Source organism: Hemibagrus wyckioides, linkage group LG14, assembly GCF_019097595.1.
Source record: "Hemibagrus wyckioides isolate EC202008001 linkage group LG14, SWU_Hwy_1.0, whole genome shotgun sequence".
Taxonomy (NCBI): Eukaryota; Metazoa; Chordata; class Actinopteri; order Siluriformes; family Bagridae; genus Hemibagrus; species Hemibagrus wyckioides.
Genome location: NC_080723.1, coordinates 5,319,070 through 5,345,136, shown reverse-complemented (window position 1 = coordinate 5,345,136; position 26,067 = coordinate 5,319,070). Strand labels below are relative to the sequence as shown.

The 26,067-nt window shown below is 39.1% G+C and overlaps 1 protein-coding gene across 3 annotated transcripts in view; it reads left to right on the top strand.

Annotated features, from left to right (window-relative positions):
- Positions 1–26,067, top strand: part of cntn1a (contactin 1a) — a 71,301-nt gene that overhangs the window by 22,800 nt on the left and 22,434 nt on the right. For all 3 annotated transcript variants that reach the window (XM_058408676.1, XM_058408677.1, XM_058408678.1), the window contains exons 2-6: positions 13,104–13,233; positions 14,822–14,851; positions 24,391–24,517; positions 25,357–25,538; positions 25,969–26,064. In XM_058408676.1, the coding sequence (XP_058264659.1) occupies positions 13,179–13,233; positions 14,822–14,851; positions 24,391–24,517; positions 25,357–25,538; positions 25,969–26,064 (490 nt within the window). In that variant the 5' untranslated portion in view covers positions 13,104–13,178. The remainder of the gene's footprint in view (positions 1–13,103; positions 13,234–14,821; positions 14,852–24,390; positions 24,518–25,356; positions 25,539–25,968; positions 26,065–26,067) is intronic.

Here is a 26,067-nt window from a genome sequence, read left to right as displayed (position 1 = left end):
TGTGCTCTCAACTCATTTGCTTTTTTATACCGCCTCCACATCTTCATATACCCTAGATTATATACAGCGGGTAAAATAACATGTCACCATTTTTCCCAGTAAATATATTTCTAAAGGTGCTATTGAATTAAATTTGCTACCAGATGTTGGGAACAACCCATGCAATCCACACATGCTAAGGAATCAAACCATAGATGTTCATAAATTAAGTTATGCGTAATAATATGAAATGACACAGGGAAAAAGTATTGAACATATGAAGAAAGGGAGGTGCAAAAAGGCATGGAAAGCCAAGACACCAAACAGTAATTAGAAAGCAATCCTGCCCCTTGTCAGTGCAAATTAATATCAGCTGATTCAGTCCCAACTGATGGCCTATAAAAAGGTGGCTCTTTACCAAGGTGTCACACAAGAAACGTCTCATGATGGATAAAAGCAAAGATCTCTCTCAAGACCTTCACAACCTTATTGTTGCAAAATATACTGATGACATTGGCCTTTTTGCACCTCCCATTCTTCATGTATCCGAAACTGTTTCCCTCTGTCATTTCACATTATTACACATAACTTAATTTATGGACATCTGTGGTTCTTTGCATAGTTGGATTGAATGGGCTGTTACCAACATCTGGTGAAAATTTCATGTCAATAGAACCTTTAAAAATATATTTACTGAGAAAAATGCTGACGTGTTCAGTACTACAGTACAATACGCTGTAGAGTATATAGTGCAACATCATGCTGGAAGAAAGCATTAGAAGATTAATTGTGGCTGTGAAGGGACATGGTCAGCAACAGTACTCAAAAAGCCATTCAAGCAATTATTGATTGGTATTAATGGGGCCAAATTGTGCAAAGAAAACATTCCCCACACCATTACACCACCTCCACCAGCCTGGACTGCTGACACAAGGCAGGTTGGGCCCATGGATTCATGCTCTTAGTGCCAAATTCTGATCCTACCATATATGTGCTTCAGCAGAAATAAAGATTCATCAGAGCAGGCCACATTTTTTCAGTCTTTCAGAGAGTCTGTGCTTCCTGCAGCCTCAGAACAGGAACCTGACGTGGTCTTCTGCTGTTCCACCTCAAGTTGTCTACATCCACCTCAAGGTTCTGGGATGCTTTTCTGCTGCCCCAATAGTGCAGCATGGCTGTCTGAGCTTTCTGTTTTTCTGTCAGCTTGAATCATTCTGGCCATTTTTGTTGACCTCCATCCGAACTGACACTCACTGAATATTTTTCTTAATTGCACAAAACTCTATAGACGGTTGTTTGAGAAAATCCCAGGAAATCAGCTATATTCAAACCAGCCTATTTTGACGCCAACAGTCATGCCATGGTTAAAATCACAGGGATCACTTTTTTCCCCATTCTGATGTTTGCTGTGAACATTAAGGCATGATTTTTTCACTGCTGCCATACGATTGGCTGGTTAGATAATTGCACAAATGAGTAGGCATACAGATGAGTATTTATAGCTCAATGCCCTTGTCTAAACCAGTTCTGAAGCAGTTAACGAATTCACTTCACTCCTGGAGGTTTCCTGCTCTATTAAAGCATGCTGTAGACTCTGACACACATTCGTCAGTCTGATTCAAGTCGTGACCTACATCTAGAGCCTCTTTATCAGAGCCAGTTATAACTCAGTATAACTAAGTCGTTGGAGCAGGCCGAAACAATCGCTAAAACCTAAAGCCCCGTTTTGGAAAGAATATATGGGCCATAGCACAAGAGCAAAGAGTAATGGTTTGCAGGTTAGGTTTCTATCTGATGTAATAAGAAGAAATTTTCAGGCAGTGGAATATCTACTATGGAAGAAACAATGTAAGGTCAGTTTTTGTAGTTCTTTATCCTTAACTCTCCTTCTGTTTCTAACTCCCTTTTACACAAATGCACACAAGGCCACAGACGATACTCTGGGGAAGAGATGCAGTAGTGAGGGCATTAGGCTTCTCACAGGAAGATGGGGTGAGGACGGGGGCACAGATTGGCATTTAGCAAACGAATCAGTGAAGGAGAACTATACTGAGAAGCCCACAACAACCAACACACCAACGCACACACATATCAATGCCTCTTGATATCTCGATAGCTACTGCCTCTTTCACACACAGTATACTGGCTGTATATTGTGTGAATCATAATACAGCAGCAGCAGGGCCAACACATCTTTATTATCACTGTCAGTGTAACACTTATTTCTGCCTATGTTTCCACAAATTGTAGCAAATTCAGACTGGCACACACACAGCCAAACATAAACCAAAACTAAAGGTCAAGAGATGTAATTATATTTAATGTCATTTGAAAATGTGCCCACTAAAGTGCCTCGTGATGCCGCCTCCACGTATCTCTTCTTCCCTGTCCACACACTGATCTATCACACGTATCATGATCTGCGGTGGTGTTTAAAAGGCTGGTAGCTCTGATCTGGGTGTTTATTTTTACCCGTGGTTTGCCTCAGCTTTAATACCCTGCTTCGTATCCACCCTCAACTGGAACACCGGGTCTGCCTTCAAGGTCAAAGGAGATGATTTCAAATACTTGATTTCAGGATCCTTGTAATAAATCATATCGCTGCTGTGACAGAATTGATGACCTGCTGAAATTCAGGCTTCTTACTTCCCTGAGAGCGAACTCCAACCAAGTAAACCTCTCTATTTGCTGTTATGGCGAATGTAGACTAAAATCAGTGCAGAGCTGTGGTGGCTCAAGCTGGCTCTGACTGTGAGATGAATTTGCCTGTATGAGCAAGAAGATATCCCTGCTCCTGGAATGTCAGGATCAATAGGCTTTGGCTGGGATCAGCAGAGCTGTGTGGTTTCTCTGCACTGTATTAATCATGCATGTTGGGTTACGGCATCTGAGAGAAAACTGCAGCTCATTAGGATGTAAAGCAGTTGGCGCTGGGGTTGGTATTAGGTCTAGTAGGTGCTTATGCTAAGAGGAAGATGTGAGAGCATTAAATCGAATGCCTTTGTTATTTAATTTGGACTAGATTTCTTTCTTACAAAGATTTCATTTACTTTTAAGGTTTTGATTTTGTACCACTGGCATATGGTGGACTTTTAACAAACTAAACCAAACCTGGCAAATTTTGTGTCTGTCGTTTTTTCTGTCTCTTGTGCTTGTTTTCTCTCTCTCACTCTCTCTTTCTTTCTGTGTATGTGGCCTCATGGTGAGGCGTGACTTAGCGCCTCCGTTAGATTCTTAGATTTAGTGTGAGAAGCTAAAGATGCTGACTGAGAAAGCTAAGCCAAAAGAAGTCCCTGCTTTAACATTATCCCCGTTTGCGACTAACTAAAGCAGTAGTCACAGCATGAATAAACCCTGCAAGGTGGAAAAAGCCTGCTTACCTCAGTGGATGAGTATGATAATCAGCATACATCAAGAACTGTTTAGCTAAACACTATCATGGAAATGTGGCCTGAACAGATAATGAAAGCATGGTGATGGGGTCATCCCTTTCTGAAATGATTACATAAAAGAAAGTACATATGAAATTTCTCCTAGCAAGATAAAGCTAGCTGTTTAATATTTTTCATCAAGAAACACGGCATGCAATTTGTGTTTCTGTAGTCGCACATCGTGTCCTTTCCTTGCTTCCATTTCGCATGTTGTAGCAACTCCCTCCATAAATGTGATAAAAAATATGCAAGGAGAAAAGGAAAGGAGGACAATTGCATTTACCAAATAAGATAATCCCTGCTTACTGCAGTGCAAACAAGCAGGCAAGCCACTGCCATAAATAGACTGAGAGTAAACAGTGACTCAGGGCAATCAGAAATCAGAGTGGCTTTGCACCGTGGGACTATGTGCCCATGTGCACTTTATATAACACATGAACAGGAAGTGACTTTGAGAACTGAGAGGAAGTTCAAGGAATTCAGAGTAGAAGGACAGTGATCCAGTGCCCTTTAAAGGTGATGGTACAAGCAAAACAAAACAAAACAAAACAAAATAAAATAAAATAAAATAAAATAAAATAAAATAAAATAAAATAAAATAAAATAAAATAAAATTTATGAGATAAAATAAAATTTATGAGATAATAATGATAAGTAAAATAAAATAAAATGGGGGAAAAAATAAAAATATAATAATAAAATATAATAAAATAATGAAAATAATAAAAATAAAAAGGTCTGTTTTGTCCTTTGGGATCCCAGTTCTAATGTTCACACCTAGAAAGAGAGAGAGAAAGAGAGAGAGAGAGAGAGAGAGCGAGAGAAGAGAAAGAAAGAAAGAAAGAAAGAAAGAAAGAAAGAAAGAAAGAAAGAAAGAAAGACTCATGTTTGTACCTGTATTTTTTATTCATGGCACATTATTTGTTGAGTCCAAATAATGAATTCATATTCGGTTACATCTCTGTTCAAATAAAGCTACTCATCTAAACAGTAGAGCCTTACTATTACTATTCATCACCTCACTGCGACTTCTTTCTATCGGCTCTGCCTGCATGAGTAAAGCAGGTTTAGTCTAAAACGGGAGCTAGGCACTGCTATCGAGGGACTAGCAGCTTCAGTTGTGTTAGCGATGCTGTTGTTTACACTTACGGGATTAGCCTTCTGTTCCACTAAACATCACATGTATTTCCCCAAACATCAAATATCTGCTTCAGATAATTGTACAGTTGATGTTTATTACAGCCATTACGCATTTCCTGATGAGTGTAATGCTCCGTTGAACCTGTTACTTCTGTAAGGTGTGTACTTAAAGTCACAAGATTTTTGTAAACTCGAGATTTTTCTTTTAATTCGAAAGTTGTCGTAATTTCTTGACTTCTGTGACACACCGATTTTCTCTAAGGCTTCTAATCCGATTATTCCGTCCTGCCTTTGCCTCAGACTTTGCAGTTAATTAAATGTTGAAGGGCTGATTTGTTTTGCTCTAAACAAACACAAGAGCCTTATGAGGCAGCCTCAGGTTTAACTCTTCTACTCTTCCTTCTTCTCTCTTACAGACAAAAAATACAATTCTAATAGCTTTGCTAACCAGAAAGGGTCATTGATCTTAATGGAAAGGAGCATTTAGGTAAATAAAGTCGTGTTATTTTGTCTTTGTTGTTAGGGTGTCTGGTCAGTGGAATAATTAATGTTCTTAAAAGCCAAACCCTGGAAGCAGAGAAAATGAGTGCAATTATGTTCAATTTATTACATTTAAAGCGAAGGCTTTTACCATTTTAAAGTAAACAGGATTGACTAATGTTGAGCCATGGAGCTTTAATGTTTAATTAAGCCATTAGTTCATAAAAACAGCCTGATTTTTTTGCTATGTGTCTTTTCTTGAGAACATCTTGCAACTTTCACAGGAAATGCTTGATTAAAGGAGCCTCAATAGCAATGCAAAGCAGCAATTATTTCATTCTATCCCAGCCTAACAATTCCTTGAAGAATTTTGCTTAGTCAGAAGACTCCACACTCTCTTATTTCTCTCCCAGCATTTTGTAGATCTAAAAGAGCTAGAACCCATAATCTGTTGCTTAAAAGCTAAACAACTGTACACTTAATAGTCTATATGCACAGTTCAAGGCATATAAATGCTGACTTTTTTTATTCGAAGATTATATTAAAATGTGGATTTCGTACACAAGCAAATTCTATCCTCAGGAGCCAAAGAAGATGCTGTTCCGTTAAATGAAAACGTATTTCCTTCTTCAGTGCACCTGAGTTGCTTCAGTAAGATAGATTGTAATGAGCAAGGAGACGATACAGTGTTATGGGATAGTCAGTGAACAGGACATGATTACACCCACTCAAATCCAATAATCCTTATCAATCTCCAGAACTATTTATTTTCTCCTGACATCCTCACATTTTATCTCAGGGCATAAGCCAGTCTCTCTCTCTCTCTCTCTCTCTCCCTCTCTGCAATCAGTATTTCAAACTCTCTCTTCATCTCTCTCTCTCTATCTTTCTCCATCTCTATCTTGAAATGATGGGTTGTAGTAAGTAATAATAAAGTTCGCTGAGATGCAGCCAACTGTAAACATAATCTATGGCTTAGTGACATTTAAAAAAGAGACATGAAAGCAACAACAACAGTAATAATAATAATAATAATAATAATAATAATAATAATAATAATAATAATAATAAGGCATCAGCATAACAGTGTACCCAATTTGCACTGTTCATTTAATTGAATACACCAATCAGGCATAAGATTATGACCACAGGTAAAGTGAGTAACACTGATTATCTCCTCATCATGGCACCTGTTAGTGGGTGGGATATATTAGGCAGCAAGTGAACATTTTGTCCTCAGAGTTGATGTGTTAGAAGCAGGAAAAATGCAATGTCATTCTTTGGGTAATGTTCTGCTGAGAAACCTTGTGTCCTGCCACCTACCTAAGCATTGTTGCAGACCATGTACACCCTTTCATGGAAACGGTATTCCCTAAGGCTGTGGCTTCTTTCAGCAGGATAATATTCCAAGGAAGGAACAGTGGTGAACCTCCTGATCTTTAATCAGGATAATGCATCATGCCACAAAGCAAAAATGGTTCAGGAATGGTTTGATGAGCACAACAATGAGTTTGAGGTGGTGACTTGGCCTCCAAATTCCCCCTGAATCCAGTCGAGCATCTGTGGGATGTTCTAGACAAAGTCCGATCCATGGCGACAAAATCAAAGGATCTGCTGTTAACATCTTAGTGCCAGATACCACATCACACCTTCAGGGATCTAGTGGAGTCCATGCCTCGGCGGGTCAGGACTGTTTTGAAAGCAAAAGGAGGACAAACACTATATTAGGCAGGTGGTCATAATGTTATGCCTGGTCAGTGTATGTACCACATGCAGATACAGTATTTTGATTAAGGAACATAAAGCAAATGAATAAAAATGTATTTTAATAAATAAGTTAATAGTTGGCATATTTTAGAATTTTATCTTATTATCTTATTCTGCTTATTGCCAGGAGAATAAAATTCGCAAAATAATCTGCCAGTAGATCAAGAAAATGTTAAAAATAGAAGATTCAAGATATTTAACTTTTTGCAGTGCATGGATCACTACTAAGGAGATGATGTGAGAAGCTTGGGAGATTATATTTACAATTATATTTAGCAGACACACTTATCCAGAGCAACATACATTTATCTCATTGTATAGAACAGAGCCATTGAAGGTTAAAGGCCTTGCTCAAGAGCCCAGCAGTTGCAGCTTGATGATACTGGGATTTGTACTCATGACCTTCTGAGCAGTAGTCCAACATTTAATCACTTAGCTACCACTTTTCCTTTAGATTAGACATTCCCTCTCTACCGTGAGAGTAGTTGCTTATAAAGCTGAGTAGCTTTCTTCTCTCCTGGGATTTCTTAGCTTGGGTTGTATTTCCATCCTGCATTGCTTGTTTGTGTGAGACACAATGGAGCTGGAGGATTTAGGGCAGTTGGCAGCTCACACATTTCTAGGAGGTGTAAGAGCTCTGAGCTTCCTCTGTTCACTCTACCTGTGTGAGTGTTATAAATAAAACAAGGCTATATAAGAAAACACTGTCATAATAAAGCGCTGTTTGGCGTTAGCGGTGGATTCGTTCTCTAATCCCGAAGTGTAGTGCATGATATGAATGAAGTGAGGCATGAAATGAAGAGGAACATTATGAAGCTTCTGTCAAATTGTCATGGGGGATAGTTAGTGCTACTGATGGGCACTACAGTTATATCCCTGTGGTAAAAAATACAAGACTGTATAATTTTATATATTGCATAAAATAGTGCTATTTTATACAGGGCTGCAAAACAGTAGCACATAGCGCTGTATCCAGGGTCCATGGCCTGATTCTGAGATCTGTGTGGAGTTTTTCATTTTGTCTCTGAGTTATAGGATTTCCTTCCATCTTCCAAAAACAGGCAGGTAGATGGATTGGTGATTGGTGGAGTCTCTGTGTGTGTGTGTGTGTGTGTGTGTGTGTGTGTGTGGTGCCATATGATAGATTGTCATCCATTTATCCAGGGTGAATTCTCTTGAATTTTCCTGAATTCAACCCGCGACCATGACCATGAATACACAACACTATAATGTACAGTATGAATTAATTAACTAACCTGCAGAAAAAAATGATTATTTGTAAGATATTCTTTGTAGATTTGTCTGAGGTTAATGTTATTAAAGTAGATTTTTTCAGTTTTTTACATAGGGGGTTAGGTGTCCGACAGATTTTTAAAAAAAATTGGGGGAAGGGCATTTGCTACTGATTTTAGCAAGAAGGCCAAACACACAGACACACACACACACTCACACACACACACACACACACACACACACACACACACACACACACACTTATCTTTGCAGTTCAGAAAACAGCTTTTGTATAAGACTGCTCTACATTCTGCCAGGAAGGTGATTAGAATATCACAATTTTGTTACTTCCCTTTTTTATTTTTTAGTAAAGGGATAAAAGTTATAGCTCTGAGATTTATGTCAGATTTCACTCAAATGTAGTGTTTATATATATATATATATATATATATATATATATATATATATATATATATATATATAATGTATTTTGTTGTGTTTGCTTGTTGCACAGATTTTCTGTCTGCTTCATGACAGGTCTATCTATCTATCTATCTATCTATCTATCTATCTATCTATCTATCTATCTATCTATCTATCTATCTATCTATCTATCTATCTATCTATCTATCTATCTATCTATCTATCTATCTATCTATCTCTTAAATAGTTTAGATAAATGGCATGGCAAATGCATGCTGATGTTGAGATAATGGCATCCATCACCCTATCGCTATTGTCATGTCTAGAGGCCCATGCAGAATGAATAATGGACGTCAGAATGACATACAGCACTGTCAGTCCTCATTAAAAAAAAGTGCTTAGTGCTCCTGTCCGAACGGACACTTCATCATGAATGGGTGCCTTTATTTGTGGCTGTACCGATAGTGACGTGGTCTGCTTTCCAATGCCATCACGTAAAGTGTCTCTTGTTTATGGTCAGTGCTGGCAGTTATTGTGATGGTGGATTTATGAGTTTCTCCAGGACCTTGGCTGCTAGCTGTGCAATTGAATATCGAGGATATCGAGGTTGTTGAGCACCTCAGCTTTTCGTCCACTCAATAACCAGCACCCGGCATTTTTAGTAACGCTTCAGTTAACTGCCACCTGCCTATCTTGCAGTTAAAACAGCGTCGCTGGTCGAACTGAAATTGGTTTATTCTGTAGTCGTAGCACAATAAGAGTCGAGTCAGTGCTGAAATCGTAGGATGTCCTGACGCTATGAAAATCTGCTCAAAATAAAAGTGTATTTTGGTTTAAATGTAATAAAAAGCCCTTCTTACTTATTCAGCATTTTACCTATTGCTTAACATTGTGTATTTATTGTTAGAGTGTTTTAAAGAAAGATTTAACAGATAAATCCAGACCAATTACAGTGTGCTTTTATGATTATAGGCTGAATATGACCCAGTTTTTTTTCCAGCTCTTTTGTAAACAAATATCAGCAAGCCCTCAAATCATTAATAGCTCCTCTATCTCATTCACACAATTCTGCAAAAAAGCTCAAGGTTTCAGAGCGATCACTGTTGCTTGCTTGGTTTTGCTTTTTATTTCTGTTTCTGAAGGCTTTCTCGAGTACAGCATTAGCATTTTTTGTATTGCAGGTGTTGCGTTCCCTCTGGGCCGTCTTCACTCTAATAGAGTCAGATCTACGAGGTCCAGGCGCTCTTCTGTAATGGAATCATTTAGTAGCTCTGTTGGGATGCTAACCTTCCCCAATTGTATGGAAATCCATTTATTTAGACGAAGATACAGCACAGCAGTACAACCAGCACATCCTCTACAACAGAATGGAAGCTGTTCTAAATAGATAATAAGGACAATCATGTATGAGTCTGCTCTGACCATCACTACTGATCAGTGTTTTATTTTTGCAGGGTTGGAGATAAACTGTACTTCATTGCAATATTTGGTATAATTTAGTATTGTTCAGATTGAACGCCTTACGCCAACTTAATTACATGTCCAAGAGAAATAACATATTTTTACTCCGTTTTATTTTTTCAGTAGACCTTCGAAGGTCTCTTCTTTTCTCGTCTAGCCACTGACACATCAGACATCAGAATTGGGACAAAATCAGTCTGATATCAGTGACATGGACCATGGCATGGTGGAAGCTGTTTTTCCCTCAGAATTGTACTGAAGCAAGCAGTAAATTTTAGATGGAGACCGAGCAGCTAGTTCTGGCTTACTGTTCTACTAACGTGATGTTACTTCATTATGTATCTGTACTATAATGCATAATGCGAGTGAGGCAATCCATTAGTTCTGGTGTAATATTGAATGATCTACAGCTAAGGGACAATTGGCCATAGGCTTGCTGGTGATACGGTTACTGAGTCTGCTGGTAAAATGTGATAAAGGCTATTTTCTTGGCTCTGTGGCTCAGAGATAGGCGCCATGGTCCATAACCACTCATTGTGACAAGAGTATTCACTGGTACTTAAGCTTTATAGCTGCTTTATTTCCAGGAAAACTGCTATTTAAATGGAAGTAGCCCTGAATGGCTGCCATGAATGCAGACGATTCTCCGGGATAGTCAGAAAGATTTGATTTTTAATGCACTTTTATCATGTGTCCATATGGAAATGTAAGGCAGGGATGTGTGTATGTCATTGTCACCGTTTCATGACTGCATGCTGGTGTATATTGTTTGCTTTAGTCAAACTGTTAAATAGATGACTGTAGCTCCCTGTGGATCGTGGTGTCAGTGGGCAGCCAGATGCAAATTTGTATAGACTAATTCAATGACACTAAAAGAGGACTAGCAAATACAACTGCTCCTTTTGAGGGGTGTTGCTAGGAAACCATCAGTGTGAAGATGAAATCCCTACTGTGTGTCTTGGTCCAGCTGCATAGCTAAGCCATTACTGTGTGTGTGTGTGTGTGTGAGTGTGTGTGTGTAATGCCATGACACAGTCCAACAGCTGTAAACAAATGCTTCTAATCTTGTTAAATAGGCCTCATGACCATCCCGCTTCTAAAAGAAATCCATTTAAAGCCCTTTTAAATATAATACAGAGAGAAAGAAGAATATATCATAATTATAGTACTTGCTTTTATGGTCATTTCTTTGATGTTAATACTAGCGACCTTATTTCTTCAGTCACTACCGACACCTCGTAACTGTAGGTCAGGACAGTGATGTTGATTGGCCGTTAAACAGAGAGATTTGTCTGCAATCTGATTCACCACTGCAGAACGGTACAGCCACGGTGACACTGCTGCTGATCAATCATCCGCCATTCTCAAGCTCTGGTTTCCATCACACACGAGTGAGATCCCAAAATCCTACAGGGATAAAGTCTTTTCCTCTCAGCTGAAGGGAACATTCCACACTTTTTCCGAGAGAGAATTATGGAAGCTTCTTCACACTCAGCAGCAAAACATTTGAATGCATGTCAGAGGTGTACTTTGGATGGTGTCAAGAGATCACCTGCAAATAACAGGGTTGTTATCTCTACACCCTCATACTGGACACCAAGAATGTGGCTGCAACCCAGTGTAGTACCGCCCACACTAAATGTTGAGACACAGATAATAAGCATTTTCCAGAATGGAAAAGTGTATTTCCATGTCCCGTCACAAAGCTGTAATAAAGTTAACTGTTCCACTGCCTGGGTGGAACCCACACAGTTCCTCTGGAATCCTGTCATATATCTACAGGAAGTGCGATGATGAACTGATTCAACTGGAATACATATTCTGGTTTACTTTTTTCAGTACAAAAAGTCACTGCGCCAGATCCCCATGTGAAATTGGAAGTCACACTACCCCAACCTTGTCTAGTGCATTCAGCATCAGATTCTTCCCCCTCTGAAGCCACCATAAAGATTTCTAACCACCACAGTAGTCTCAGCCACAGAGGTAGACTCCAGAAACACTAGAGCTTCCTGCTACCTGCATCTCAAAATGGAGGGCATATCTATTGGGTTAAGGAGTTGCTCAGAAGTGCTCATTAAGTTTAACACTATCCAACACTTGCTCTACCTTTCCTCTCCTGAAGCATCAACTGGTTTGTCAGAAGATCTTTGGGGCTACTCAGTTTTTTTTTCCATGGCCTCTCCAAACTTTTCCCACACCCGAGCTTTCACTTCTGCAACTGCATGGCACTGGTTAAGGCTCTGGGTTGTTGCTTGGAGGGTTGGGGTTCAAGCCCAAGCTGCCACTGTTGGGCCCTTGAGCAAGGCCCTTGACCCTTCCTGCTCCAGGGGTGCTGTATCATAGCTGTCCCTGTTCAACTGCTTCAGCTGGGATATGCAAAGAAAAGTGTTCCACTGTGCTGGGATGAATGTGTGGTGATAATAAAGGCTTCGTACCCTTAGTTCTTCTTTTGTCTCCTATGCCTCTCAGCTGAATCAGAAGAACCCAAGGATCTCTGGTGGTTATGCGCAACCTTGTGTTCAAACATAGTCTTTGTTTCATTTCTTTAGTATTGTATTATATAATAAATGGTGATATATATTTATACAGTATATTCACATAGTCAAATGGCTAACCAGGTAAACAATGTCTGTTTCTTCTGTTGTTTTCTGACTCACTTGCTTTGCTATTTTAAATCATACGGTGCTTGTCACCCTGACTCCCTCCATGCCTCCAGAGCGTGTCAGTTTCAGTTTGTGACTCAGGAGAATTTATTTCCCCATACGTTACCTATAGAATGTGTTGCCAAAAAATCTGTGACTATTGCCTCAGCATGCCACTCACCTGTGTGTCAAAATGTCTGTTTTGATTTCGAAACATTTGTTTTGCTGGAGTTTGCTGAAGGTCTGTGCACATCTTGGGAATACAGGAAACTCTTGTTTCCTGCTCTTGTGTTTAATTACCTGCTGAATATCAAATCTTTTAACTAAAGCAAAAGAATATAGAAGCATTTTATGATCATAAGAATAAGTTTCATTGCAATGTACTAAATATGATGGATATGAGAAATGAGAAAAGAACCACTAGCAATGTGGGCTTAATGCTTTGAGCACTTCATGGTGCATTAGTTCAGAATTTCACATTTGTCTCAAGTATATCTCTGGTTTGCTTTTTGGATATAAAAATATGTTTTTTTCCCTTTGCTTTTAGGAACTCTGCTAATGTCACAACAGCTTCCACAGTAAGCTTTCACTCCTTGTCTTGGAGTGCCTTCACCCGAGAACCATGCATCATCTCACGCCTCTCCTGCTCGCTCTGTCCCTCGTACTCTCCTCCAGTCGTGAGTATCCTGCACAGTGTTGCTCGTTCTTCATTTCCCCTTCCCTCTAGCTCCGGTTCCTTACTCCTTTCCTAGTTCTCCATCTATATGCATCACAACGATGGGATCCTAGTCCGCTAGCTGTGGTTAATTGCATTGAGATTAGAATGTGGCTGTCTTCTCACATTAGGCCATCAAAAGACGATCTCACTGATTAGGAGCAGCAATTTCATATCCGGCCAGAAGATAGCTGTGCACACTGGGTCAAAGCCAGAGGATGAGAGAGAATGCCAAGCAGAGGGCATCTCCCAGGCCCATGAGATACAGCTGCAGCTTATTACAGACTGTCTGTATTTTTGATGAAACTGGCTGATTTCTGGTGCGCTACGGGTTTAATATAGCAAATACAGCATCTGTGTCCTTGTATTTGAATTTGGTATCCAGAATAATGCTTTCAGCGAGGAAAATGTCTAGCATCAAACTGTGCACAGAAAATTGATTCATTTTTCTTTTGGGGGGATTTCCCCCGTTTTGCTCCCTCATTTGGCCACCTGCCGATTCCCTCCCACCAACCAGCTCTCCTGCTGTCATACAATAGCTACGGTTAGGAGTAAGGATAACGCACGCTTCAGCGAAGACACATGAAGCCAGCTATCCATATCTTTTGAAAATGCTTCTCATGCTGGGCAGCGCATCACAGGACAGCATTCAGAGGAAAGCACTATCTGTGCTTTTCTGCAGAAATTAACACAATTGGCTAGTGCCACATCAACACAAGAGAGAGAGAGAAACAGAGAGACAGAGATTATCCCATGCCTATGGCACTTATGCCAAAACTAGAATAATGCTGGGAACTCATGTCATGTCAGACTGACATGCTGGGATCAAAGGAGGCCAATTTTATATTATATTAAGTTATACGACTGTTCCCGATCTTCAAATCCTTAACAGATAGGGACAGAGAGAGAGATGTACCCACACAAAAAGCCAAAAATAAATCTAAGGACTTAACAGCCATAAGCCTAAACTGATCAGCTTACTGTGAGTTGCTTCGAATGAACTTATTGACTGAATAAATGCATTTAAGAATAGCTATCGTTACGTAATAAGCAGGAACCCATTAGTGAAGCTGTTTCCAGATTTAAGACAGTAATAATAAGTGATTAGCTTATAGGCTTACAGTTCTTATTGAATACTTCATATATTTACAGTGTGGATTTTTGCAAAGAAAATGTGCAATTTTTCAAAATGACCACAGATTTTTCCATTGATTTGGGCCTAGACGTGCCATGTGACAAAATTACAACATGCATTCAGCCAAAGCTCTGTGTGGAGCATGGGTAAAGCTATTCTTAAATTTATTTTATAGTAAGTAATTACACGTATCTTCACTGGTAGAAGTGAATGTGATTGCAGTTTTGCCAAGTAGAAAAATGCTGCAGCAAAATTAAACCTTTTTTGGCTGCAACAATCATGAAAAATCTTTCCTTGAAGAACTGTGTTTTATATAAACAGTATATGACATAAGCACTATCTTTTAGTCCCTTAAAATGATAATGAGCTTTAATTAATATAAAATCAGCAATTTGTTGTGTTTTTTCCCCTCCAGCTACGTGTGGTGAAACTGCTGGCATCTTTGGTGAGTATAATCAATATTTTTTCTTAGTGACTGTTTACTGTGTCTGATATCCACACAGTTGTTTGTCACTGATTGCCATCAACCATCTTGTGTTTACTTGAGTATCAGTTTAATGCAGTCCCAGTGCACAAGGCAAATACAGTGAAATGAGCATGAGCAATGAATATGAGACTGTGAGTGCCTGAAACATTACTGCTGCTTTTCTTGAACAATCAGACCAAACAAGGAATTCAAGGTTTTAAAGATTCTAGGACAATCCAGTAAGAGGCAGAGGCAAGAAGGAAGCTTGCTGGTTGTCAGGGATTTGTTTCACAGCAATCTCAGTTCACATAAAAATACACCGATCAGGCATAACATTATGAGCACCTGCCTAATATTGTGTTGGTTTTGCTGCCAAAACAGCCCTGACTCGTCAAGGCATGGACCTGAAGGTGCTGTTAGCAGCAGATCCTTTAAGTCCTGTAAGTAGTGAGGTGGTGCCTCAGTGGGCCCCACCTCACAACTTACAGAACTTAATGGTTACTTACAAGACTTACAAGACTTAAAGGATACTTTTGGCCCTTCATCAAACTCGCTCAAATCCTTACGCTTGTCCATTTTTCCTGCTTCTAACACATCAAATTTGAGGACAAAATGTTCACTTGCTGCCTAATATATCCCACCCACTAACAGGTGCCATGATGAGGAGATCATCAGTGTTGTTCACTGGCACTGCTCATAATGTTTTGCCTGATTGGTGCATATAATAATAATGAGGCAAATGATTTAAGATGCTTAAACCTAGGTCTGTGCTAATTAAATATTCAGAAGAATAAATTCCTGAATGTGAGAGTACTCTTCAAGGATATGAAAAGCTCGAGAATAAACGTATCTTAATGATTTTATAAAAGAAACCCAGCAAGAGAATTAGGCGGTAGATAATAATATCAACCTTCTAATATCTGTCTAGGGTTTTACTTTGCATGTTTTTTCCGCATGTTACTTACATTTTTATTAAGGTTGTTGTTATTGGAACGATAAATGATCCTATTTGCACTACTAAAAGCAGCAAGGAGTGTAAAAAAAGGCAGGGTTTCCTACAGCTCCAGAGAGAGAGAGTGCCCTGTTAGTTACTGCCATTCAATTTCAGCCTCTCGGCAATGCTAGTTAACAGACTGGAAGTACAGGAAGCATGAATATTTGTTGCAGCCCTATTTACCATTTTTTCTTGGATTGGGATAGTCCGTCAATCACGCCAACACACCCGCAAACGCACACCCCTCTATTTCTCCATCAAAGCTTTGACAGAGTTGTGTGTTCTCTGGCAGCCAGACATTTTGCTTTTGATCCCTTTTGTGCATTTGACTCTTGCGCCTTGCCCGAGGAGCTGGTGTGATATCTGTCTTCTTATGGGCTTGGTATTGCTCGCATTTCTTTCATGCACACTCTGTGTAAAGGAACAGGGACGTTTCTTTGAGATATAAATATAGAACATTGGCACATCAAGCACTTGGAATATTTTGTGTCGTAATGAGTTAAGATGGGAGACTAGGTGAAGAGAGTTCAGTCTAGAGCTAGAGTCAACATCCTGCTCACACATGATGGGGTCTAAAAGAGTTTTAGTCAGAGAGTAGTGCTCTTATTATGGTTTCAACAAATCTAAGTGAACTACAGTTTCAGCATCGCAGTCAGGTTTCATTCTGAATGTGCACATGAAGTCTTTTCTTTATCAGTGTGAGTCGTTAGCTGCTTTAAGTACAGAGGTGGCTAGTAACGAATTACATTTACTTCGTTACATTTACTTGAGTAAGTTTTTTGGGTAACTTGTACTTTTAGAGTATATTTAAATATGTGTACTTTTACTCAAGTACATATTTAGTGAAAAAATTTTACTTTTACTTCGTTACATTTGGCAGCGTTCCTCCGTTACTGTCAAATGTTAATAATTAATATGAGATTTTTAAAATCATTAGTTTATATGGCTTTATAAGTCTCGCGAGTCGTTGGAGAGGCTGCTTCGCGAGAGGCTGCTACGGATCTCCCGCTTACATTTAGCTCGTTTAGAGGAAGATGATAAAGCTGAAGCAGAGGCAGACGTGTGCAAGTTGTCAGGGGCAGGTCACCCATGGCCTCAAGTTCAGTCTATGTTTTCACTCCAAGATGTCAAAAATAATAGTTTCATAATGCGATGCATGCTGTGTTCACCAAAATGAACAGACATCGCAGCGTACAAGAATTCCAGCTCCAACCTGAAAAAACAGGGAGCAGTAAGTGTCACAGGTATGTCTATTTGAACTCTATTAATGGTCATTTGGTAACCATGGGGACATTGACCTTATTTTAATACCAGATTTCTCACACTGTCCTAATGTTTTTCTTCATATGCCCTCATGTGCAAGCAATGACCAATATCTTGTGAACCCTACAAACAACACAAGTTCATGAAAAAATGTTCATTCTAAACGTCTGGACAATTTCACACCCATTATCCACAAAACTACATCAGCTGAACAGCATACTGTGACGTCATGCATTCATACACAAATACGGACACCTCAACAAAGTGTAGAACATACATACACAATAAAATGGATTTGTATTTTATTTTATTCCTAGCTAAAGAATGCATGTATTTATAAAATGCATATATTATTATTTCATCAGAGGATTCACCAAACAAGCTTAAGGTTTATGCAGAACCAATCAAGTCATGAAAACGAGGATCAGTCCACAGTAAAATCCAGTAAAACGGATTGTTCAAGACAGAACATATAAAAAAATAAACATTCACATACTGAAGGGCAAACACACATAAACAAGTTCATACACAAACATAATAACAAACACACTCTGCACACACACACACCTTCTCTTTTGTTCTATATTAGCTTGTTTAAATGCAGATGCTGACAAGTTTGTGTTGTGAATGTGAAAATAAAGACAGTTATTTTCAGGTCATGAGTTATGACAGGTCATGTAAAGTTAATGTGCCCATCACTGGACTGAGATGTGGCCTTCACTGGACTGGACTGCTACTTTACTTCAACCTGTGTTTTATATAACAAAGAGACTTTCAAGGAGAGGTGTGTGAAAGCTCTCCAAGTAGTTTGAAATTCTGGGTTTTTCGCTTCATATCAGTCAGATCAGAAGTAACCAGTAACTAGCTACTTGAATAGTTTTTTCATTGGATACTTTTTTACTCTTACTCAAGTAACTATTAAGATTGTTACTTTTACTTGAGTAAATATTTCTATAAGTACTTGTATTTTTACATGAGTACAGATTTTGGATACTCTACCCACCTCTGTTTAAGTATTAATAGTTACACTAACCTGCAGCTATATGATTTATTTGACAGTTCCAATCAGAGTAAAACACATCTGGAATCGAATAAGACTATATAAATTTAATCAAAAGAAGCCAATCTTTTGTTTTGTCTTTTTGCACAGTACATGATGACCAGCATGGCTGATTTCTGAGGAGTTCATATTACAAATATGTCTGAAATATGAAAAAGATGCATTGTACGAAATATTTTTTATATTATTACATAAGAGAATACATTCAGATTTACTGTTCAAAATACTCAATCGTACACAATATAAGTGGACTACATTTAAAATATTCTTTAACCAGGGTTTGGGTCGTCGAGGCCCCCGCCCATGACTGCTACCCAAATCACATAGCACCAGCCCCTTATGCTCCTTACTGCGGGTGGTGGGCCTATGGGCGTGGCGTGCCCCAGCCCCAGGCCTGGCTCCAGGGTGGGGCCCCGGTAACGCCAATCTGGGCGACGTAATGGTCCTTGGTTTTTTTGTTTCTCATGAGGGGAATGTGAACTGCTCTTAGTCTGACCCGTCACCTAGGATCCCTTTGCCTTGGGAGATCCTACCAGGAGCACTTGGCCCCCAACAACATGGCTCCTAGGCTCATTCGGGTACTCAAACCCCTCCACCACAATAAGGTGGCGGTTCAGGGAGGGGTGGTTGTGGGAGTAGGTGGTTTGTCCCCTCCAGGTTGGAGGGGTGTTCCTCCCTCAAGTGGAGGAGCTTAAGTATCTCAGGGTTTTGTTTACGAGTGAGGGAAGGATGGAGCGTGAGATTGACAGATGGATTGGTGCAGTGGCAGCAGCAATGCAGTCTATGTACTGGTTTGTTGTGGTGAAGAAAAAGCTGAGCTGAAAGGCGAAGCTCTCGATTTACGAGTCAATCTATGTTCCTACTCTCACTTATGGTCATGAGCTTTGGGTCATGACCGAAAGGACAAGATCCTGGATACAGGCGGCCGAAATGAGTAAGGTGGTGGGGCGCTCACTTAGAGATAGGGTAAGGAGCTCTGTCACCTGGGAGGAGCTCGGAGTAGAGCCGCTGCTCCTCCACATCGAAAGGGGCCAGTTGAGGTGGCTTGGGCATCTGTTTCGGACGCCTCCTGGACATCTCCCAGGGAGGTGTTCTGGGAATGCCCCACCGGGAAGAGACCCCGGGGATGACCCAGGACACGCTGGAGGGACTATGTCTCTCGGCTAACCTGGGAACGCCTTGGAATTCCCCCGGAAGAGTTGGAGGAAGTGGCTAGGGAGAGGGAAGTCTGGGCATGTCTGCTTAGACTGCTGCCCCCGCGACCCGGCTACGGATAAGCGGGAGACAATGACATGACATTTAAAATAGACTTATACAATAGGATTACAGTAAAAATAGAATTTTACTGTACAGGTATGAAAGGGTGAAAAATAAATATAACATAACAAATGTTATATTTAACAAATAAATATAACAAATATAGCATGTATACAGATACAGTATGACTGATATAAATATGATGATACTGTGCAGATGCATGTAACTATATGCTATTTTGAACAAGGAAAAGACAGTAACACAGCATGAGCAATGAATATGAGACTGTGAGTGCCTGAAACACATTACTGCTGCTTCCCTTGAGCAATCAAACCAAACAAGTTCAGATCAGCTTGTTGGTTTGGGGTGGAGATAAAAAAGAAATTCAAGGTTTCAAAGACCCAAGGTCAATTCAGCAGGAAACAGAGACAAGAATGATGCTTGCTGTTTGACCAGGATTTGTTCAGAACAATCTCAGTTCAAATGTAGAAATGAAAAGATAGTAATATAGAGGCAAATGATTTAAGATGCTTGGCGTTAGGGCTGTCGTAAATGAATATTTAAAAAAGTATTTGCTTTTTTACTACATATATGCTGTCCTGGTTGAGGTTGGGGCTGATTAGCTTCCTGTAAGAAGCTCCTAGAATCTGTATATTATAAGTCCACTTCTCATAATACACACTGTTCCTTTTTCATTCTGTGGTGATTTGTATCATAGTTTATTGCGATATATATTGTGCTCTGCTTGGTACAAGTCTGCCTTTTTGTCATTGTGATTTAGTCAAACTTGGCACTGAGAGAGCCTGACATAAATATACCTTGACCTAATGCTTCCAGAAAAGCAGTTTTCATCAGATTGACTCATGGGATTGAAACCTGATTCGGGAACGATTATTAGATTTCGCTGTTTATTGCTAGCTTTGCAAAAACAATAGATTTGTTTACCTTTACATTTACTGGATTTTCATCACCTAATTCTCAGCAGTTTCTGGTCTTCCTGGTTGTTACAACAATCCTTTTACACTGCTGATATCTGAGGCTTGTCAGTGACCCAATGCATGGGTGAAGGCTTGTGCTATGCTCATATTTGTCTCACACAGGCTCATTATTTGTCTGTCATTTAATAGAGAACTAAGCTACATAGTGAATTGGACTATTCATACGCAGAACTACATTTTTTGGCATCAGTTAAAACTTAAAATTCCTCAAAAATAAGTTGCTAATAATAATGATAATGATAACGATGAAGCATACATTCAATCTGAAAACCAAATTTTAGTCTTGTTTGTATGTGCTTCCTAAATTAGCACCAAGTGTGAATCACAGAGGAATAATTTTCCATTTCATTATATAATTCACCTCTGGCACATATTTAGTAGTTTGATTAATGAACTTTCCATGAACTGTAATGCTGTATGTTTTGTCAAATATGAAAACACACTACAGAACAGTCTTAGCATGTGTTGGCAGATCAGAGCTCTGTATAGAGCTATATATATGTTTTAATGAGACATTCAGTGCATCCAGTGGTAGAATATAAAATATCTAGTGTGATGTGTGAATATACATAAGCAGAAGAAAGAAGCTTTGATGTTAGAGTCTATGTAATATCCTGGACTCAGCTGAGGAGTGAGGATGTTCAAAAAGGTTTATTTTGCAAAGTTAAATTCTAATCCATGTCTAAATCAATAAAAACAAAAGTCAAAAGATGATCTGAATCAGTAAACACAGCCGAAGGATAACCCAAAAGAGTCATCCAAAATAAACAAGATAACATACGAATCCCATCTCATCCACACTTCTAGACACAGGTGGGAGGAAACCCAAAAACCTGGAGTAAATTGCAGTAGCAAACGTTTTTATTTATCTTTTTTGCACTGTACACCGATTTCTGAGGAGCTTTAAATGAACAATTTCATATTACAATTTCAGAAGTATATCAAATTAGTTACGATGATATTTTGAAAAATATGCATTGTACAAAATATTTTTTATATTATTGAAATATTCTAATTCAATTTCAGAATTAAAAAATACATTGCATAAATACCCAATCATGCACAGTATAAGTGGATTAAATTAAAAATATAATCTGTATAGAAAATGTATATACTGTATAATAGGATTACAATAAAAATAGAATTTAACTATACAGGTAAGTAAGGGTGAAATACACCGCTCAGCCATACCATCAGTATTTGGTGGAATAACCCCGATTCTCCACCAGTTTTTCACATTGCTGTTGGGTAACTTTATACCACTCTTTTTGCAAAAAAGCAAACAGCTCAGCTTTGCTTGATGGTTGACCGCAGACAGGGAACACCCCACAAGAGCTGCTATGTGACTGTTATGCGCACCGTGCAGATGCGTGCAATTATATGCACTTTCATGCGAGGGAAAAACAGTAACACAGCATGAGCAATGAATATGAGACTGTGAGTGCCTGAAACACATTACTGCTGTTTCCCTTGAGCAATCAAACCAAACAAGTTTAGATCAGCTTGTTGATTTGGGGGTGGGGATATAAAAGAAATTCGAGGTTTCAAAGATCCGAGGTCAATCCAGCAGGAGGCAGAGACAAGATAACGATTCCACAACTTGCTGTGTGACAAGGATTTGACCAACAGTCTCAGTTCAAATGTAGAAATTAGAAAGAAAAAGGACACAGGGTAAATTGTGTACACAGTGAACACAGAGATACAATAATACAAGGAATAACAGGCATAGACACAGTAATACAGGTCAATACGGCTCAAATCTCGGACGCAGGTTGAGGCAGCTAATCGACCTGCTGAACCATTGTTCATACAGTCAGCGGTTTTTACCTGAGATTAATGATTTTATGAACAATATACAGTAAATATAAACAAAGAGAGTGGTTTGAATTTGACTTGAATAGGATCTTGTTGATTTAAATATCAAAAGAGCGCATTTTGTGTTGTTTTTGTGTCGAATTGGCTGCAGGTCTCTAGATTGAGACAGTTGACACACTTTCCGAAGATGACAATGCGGGTCTCCTTCACGTGGCTCCCTGCTGTATTCACTCCGTGTAGCAGTGCAGCCGTGATGGGCAGAACTACATTTAATGGTTACTGAAATTAGTTAGTTTCTTTCTATTCCTTTTTCTTTTCCGAACAATTTAAATGGCAGCTAACAAAAAATCTGAGAAAAAGAAAAGAGAGAAAAGTAGGAGGGCAGAAGTCGCCTGCTATTCATGCTCTCTGCTCTCTGCGCCCTGCCACACACTACTCCCTTGCCATCTGTCTCGTTTTTTTCTCCTCTCGAATCATTATTATTTCTCTCTATGAAACAAGATCTCTTCACTACACTTCACTTCAGTTCTGCTGCCTCCTCAGCTGTGTTGTTTCACTGAAGCACCATTCGGCACGCTCGTTCTCAGTACAGAGACCGAATTTCTGCTATTGTGCCACGTGTCAGTGCCTAATGCCCATTTAACCACAATTTCCCCCATTTCTCTGAACATTATTTTTATTATACTTGAATTAGCTAATATAAAACAGGGATTTATGTATTTTTGTGATGCGCAGATGTACTGCTCTGATCTTTTATAAATCTTTATGAAGAAGCATTCTGACACACTTTTGAACACACATCTACACACAGTCTGGATGTAAGGATTTGCACGCGCTCCGTTTGACTCATTAGTTATTCGTCTTCATGTCTGACTCGGAGTAGACTGGCGTTTGATGTTTTCCTTGCTAATGACTGGCTGAGGCTAATTACCCTGAGATGTTGCTAATGCAGTCAGCAGGTTGATTTGAAGTCAGTGTTTCAAGACAGTAGGTTTTTATTTTTTTTTTCTAAACGATGCTAGCTGTCTCGATTACTAATGAACTTTGTAGTGTATTAGTGAACGTGAATGATGGAAGAAGACATTGAAAGCTTTACTGTGCACTTCAGGGTCTTCTGAATTTGTTTTATACTAATAAACAAGCTGTGTCGTGTGCTGTATTTGTAGCAGTTGGTTTCTTATTGCACTGCCCATAGGATATGTAAACTGTAAATGTATATCAGACAAGACAGGTGCTAACTGTTTAAAATACTCCCCAGCTTTAAGAAACGTGTTGAAGTGTTGAAGATGTGTGAATTCAGTGTTATTACATAAAAGTTCAAACCCATGATGGATCCGACAATTATTTGCTATCACTTGCAATTACTTAAAAATACAGAACTTATTATGACTAATATATCTAAAGATTATTTTATCATTATTTTATCTAGTATTTATTCCTATTTATTAAAAGAAGCAAAAAAAAAACATTCTTCCTGAACAGTACATTATCGTATCAATTTTCATTTCAATCTAGTAATTGATTATATTAAAATGATCGCTATATTCTGTAAAGGCAACATTATAGTAGTTTTAGACTGAGTAATTAATTTTAATGACAGATGTTAAAGATTAAATGTTGTTCCTTGGTTAGAGATGGTTTTATTTATTTATTTATTTATTTATTTATTTATTTATTTATTTATTCTTTTGTTTGTTTGTTTGTTTGTTTGTAGTATTTTATTGTTTTTTTGCAGTGTATAATTACAATATGCATTTCTGAATTCATTTTTTGTAAATTCCAATCTGGAGGGGGAAAAATAAGGGATTATTCGCTTCAGTCCTAAGGCATGAATAATACACACATGAATACTAATGTATAATTTTGCGTGATTACTGGAAAGGAGGAAAGGATATTTGTGGTGTCTAGGGATCTGGATTTATATTTTATTTATTTGTTTTTATTTTTATTAAACTGTTTAAATGTTTGTTTACTTATGTGAATATTAGTCATGTGAGCTACTGTGGTGCCGTGAACATCAAAAAATCCTTTTTTTGTAGGAAGTCTTTATGAATAATCTCGCTAACAGGTTTTAGACATTTTTCCAATTTTTTCCCCCCAAATTTATCATTTGATTCTGTGTGTATCTCAGACGAATCCTCAGGCTATGGACCCGTGTTTGAGGAGCAGCCAGTTGACACCATCTACCCCGAGGAGTCTCAAGAAGACAAGATAATCATGAGTTGCCGAGCACGAGCCAGCCCACCTGCCATATACAAGTAACATATGCTTCTAACTGGTCATGCTGGGTTTTGCTTTTACTGTGCACCTCTTATTGCTCATTTAAAGGATTCATAAAATACTGCTACTGCTGTATGGCACGTCATTACGTAGGTGTGAGATCATTAATCGTGTCTGTGTGATGCTCGTCTTCTGTTTCACTCAGCTGGTCTCGTGGCACTTGGAAGCCTGAGCCCTTGACCCCACCAGTTTTACCCACTTCATTTCCATCAGGAGTTTGACCCTTTTTACACCTCAGATTAATCCACTGCTGTAACCCCGTCCCCCTCGGCACCCATCCCCCCCAATTCAATTTTCTCCTCCATCTCCTCTCTGTTACATTCGTTCCATCCTGACCTGCCCTAAAAGTCAGAGGCCGTTTGGAGAAGGAGATTTAGCATCTCTCAGCTCATTTCCTGTTGAGCTGGCATCACTTCAAGAGCACCCACAGGGTTGGCAGCCAAAACAGATGGAGAGATATGAAAAATATTTGTACAAAAAGCCTCAGCGCAGCATATGTATGGATAGATTACTACAAATTCAGATCAACTCAGATCAGATTCAGCTTTATTGTTATTGTGCAGTGTAGACGTACAAAGGCAATGAAATGCAGGTAGCAATAATAATAAAAAAAAAAGACAGTAAGTGAAATACGTTACTGTGTTAATGTAAAGTCTGTCTTGGGGGTGTGTAGGTTCAGACATTTGACAGCTGAGGGAAGGAAGGAAGCTATATCTAAAGCGTATCTAGATAAATTACTAGCGTGTTGTATTTAATTTCAATATAAAGTACTTAATATGGAGAGATATGTCATGTATCTTCTTCTCCCCGTTTGCAGTTGGAGGCTGAACAACATGGACATCGACATCTCGGACCAGGCTAACGTCCATTACAGCCTGATGGGGGGAAATCTGGTCATCAACAGACCTGATAAGAGCATTCATGTTGGCAACTACTCCTGCCTGGCAACGAACAAGTTCGGCACCGTCATCAGTCGAGAGGCGTCCGTCCAGTTTGGATGTGAGTGATGGTGGCGGCGCCAAGAAACGCCATTATGTAATGCTTCTTTTGTTCTGCTCAATCCACCTTGGACTTTTTGTCCTTTATTCAGCTTTACATAACCACTTAGGTAGCGTTTCTAAAAAAAACAAATAATAAAAATAAATAAATAAATAAAAAAAACCTATGCTTATGCCTTTTAGCCCTAGACAACCTCCGTTGAGGAGAGCTGGGAATTCATTTCTGGTGTCAACGTTTTTAAATGCCTGTGTTGGTTCTGCTGAATCATGGCTTCCAGTGATGAAGGAAATGAGATGATGATGATGCACATTATGGGAAATTGCTTTTTTAGTCCTTTTGTTTGTAGAAAGTGAGATTCTTTTTTATAAAGGTCATCTTGGCAGATTTTTTATAAAGGGGCTTAAATGAATTTCATTCTGTTTACCCGTAGATTTAGACATGTTTTCAACAGAGGAAAGAGAAGCTGTGCGTGTGAAGGAGGGTCAGGGAGTGGTGCTCTTATGTGCTCCTCCTCCACATTACCCAGGTT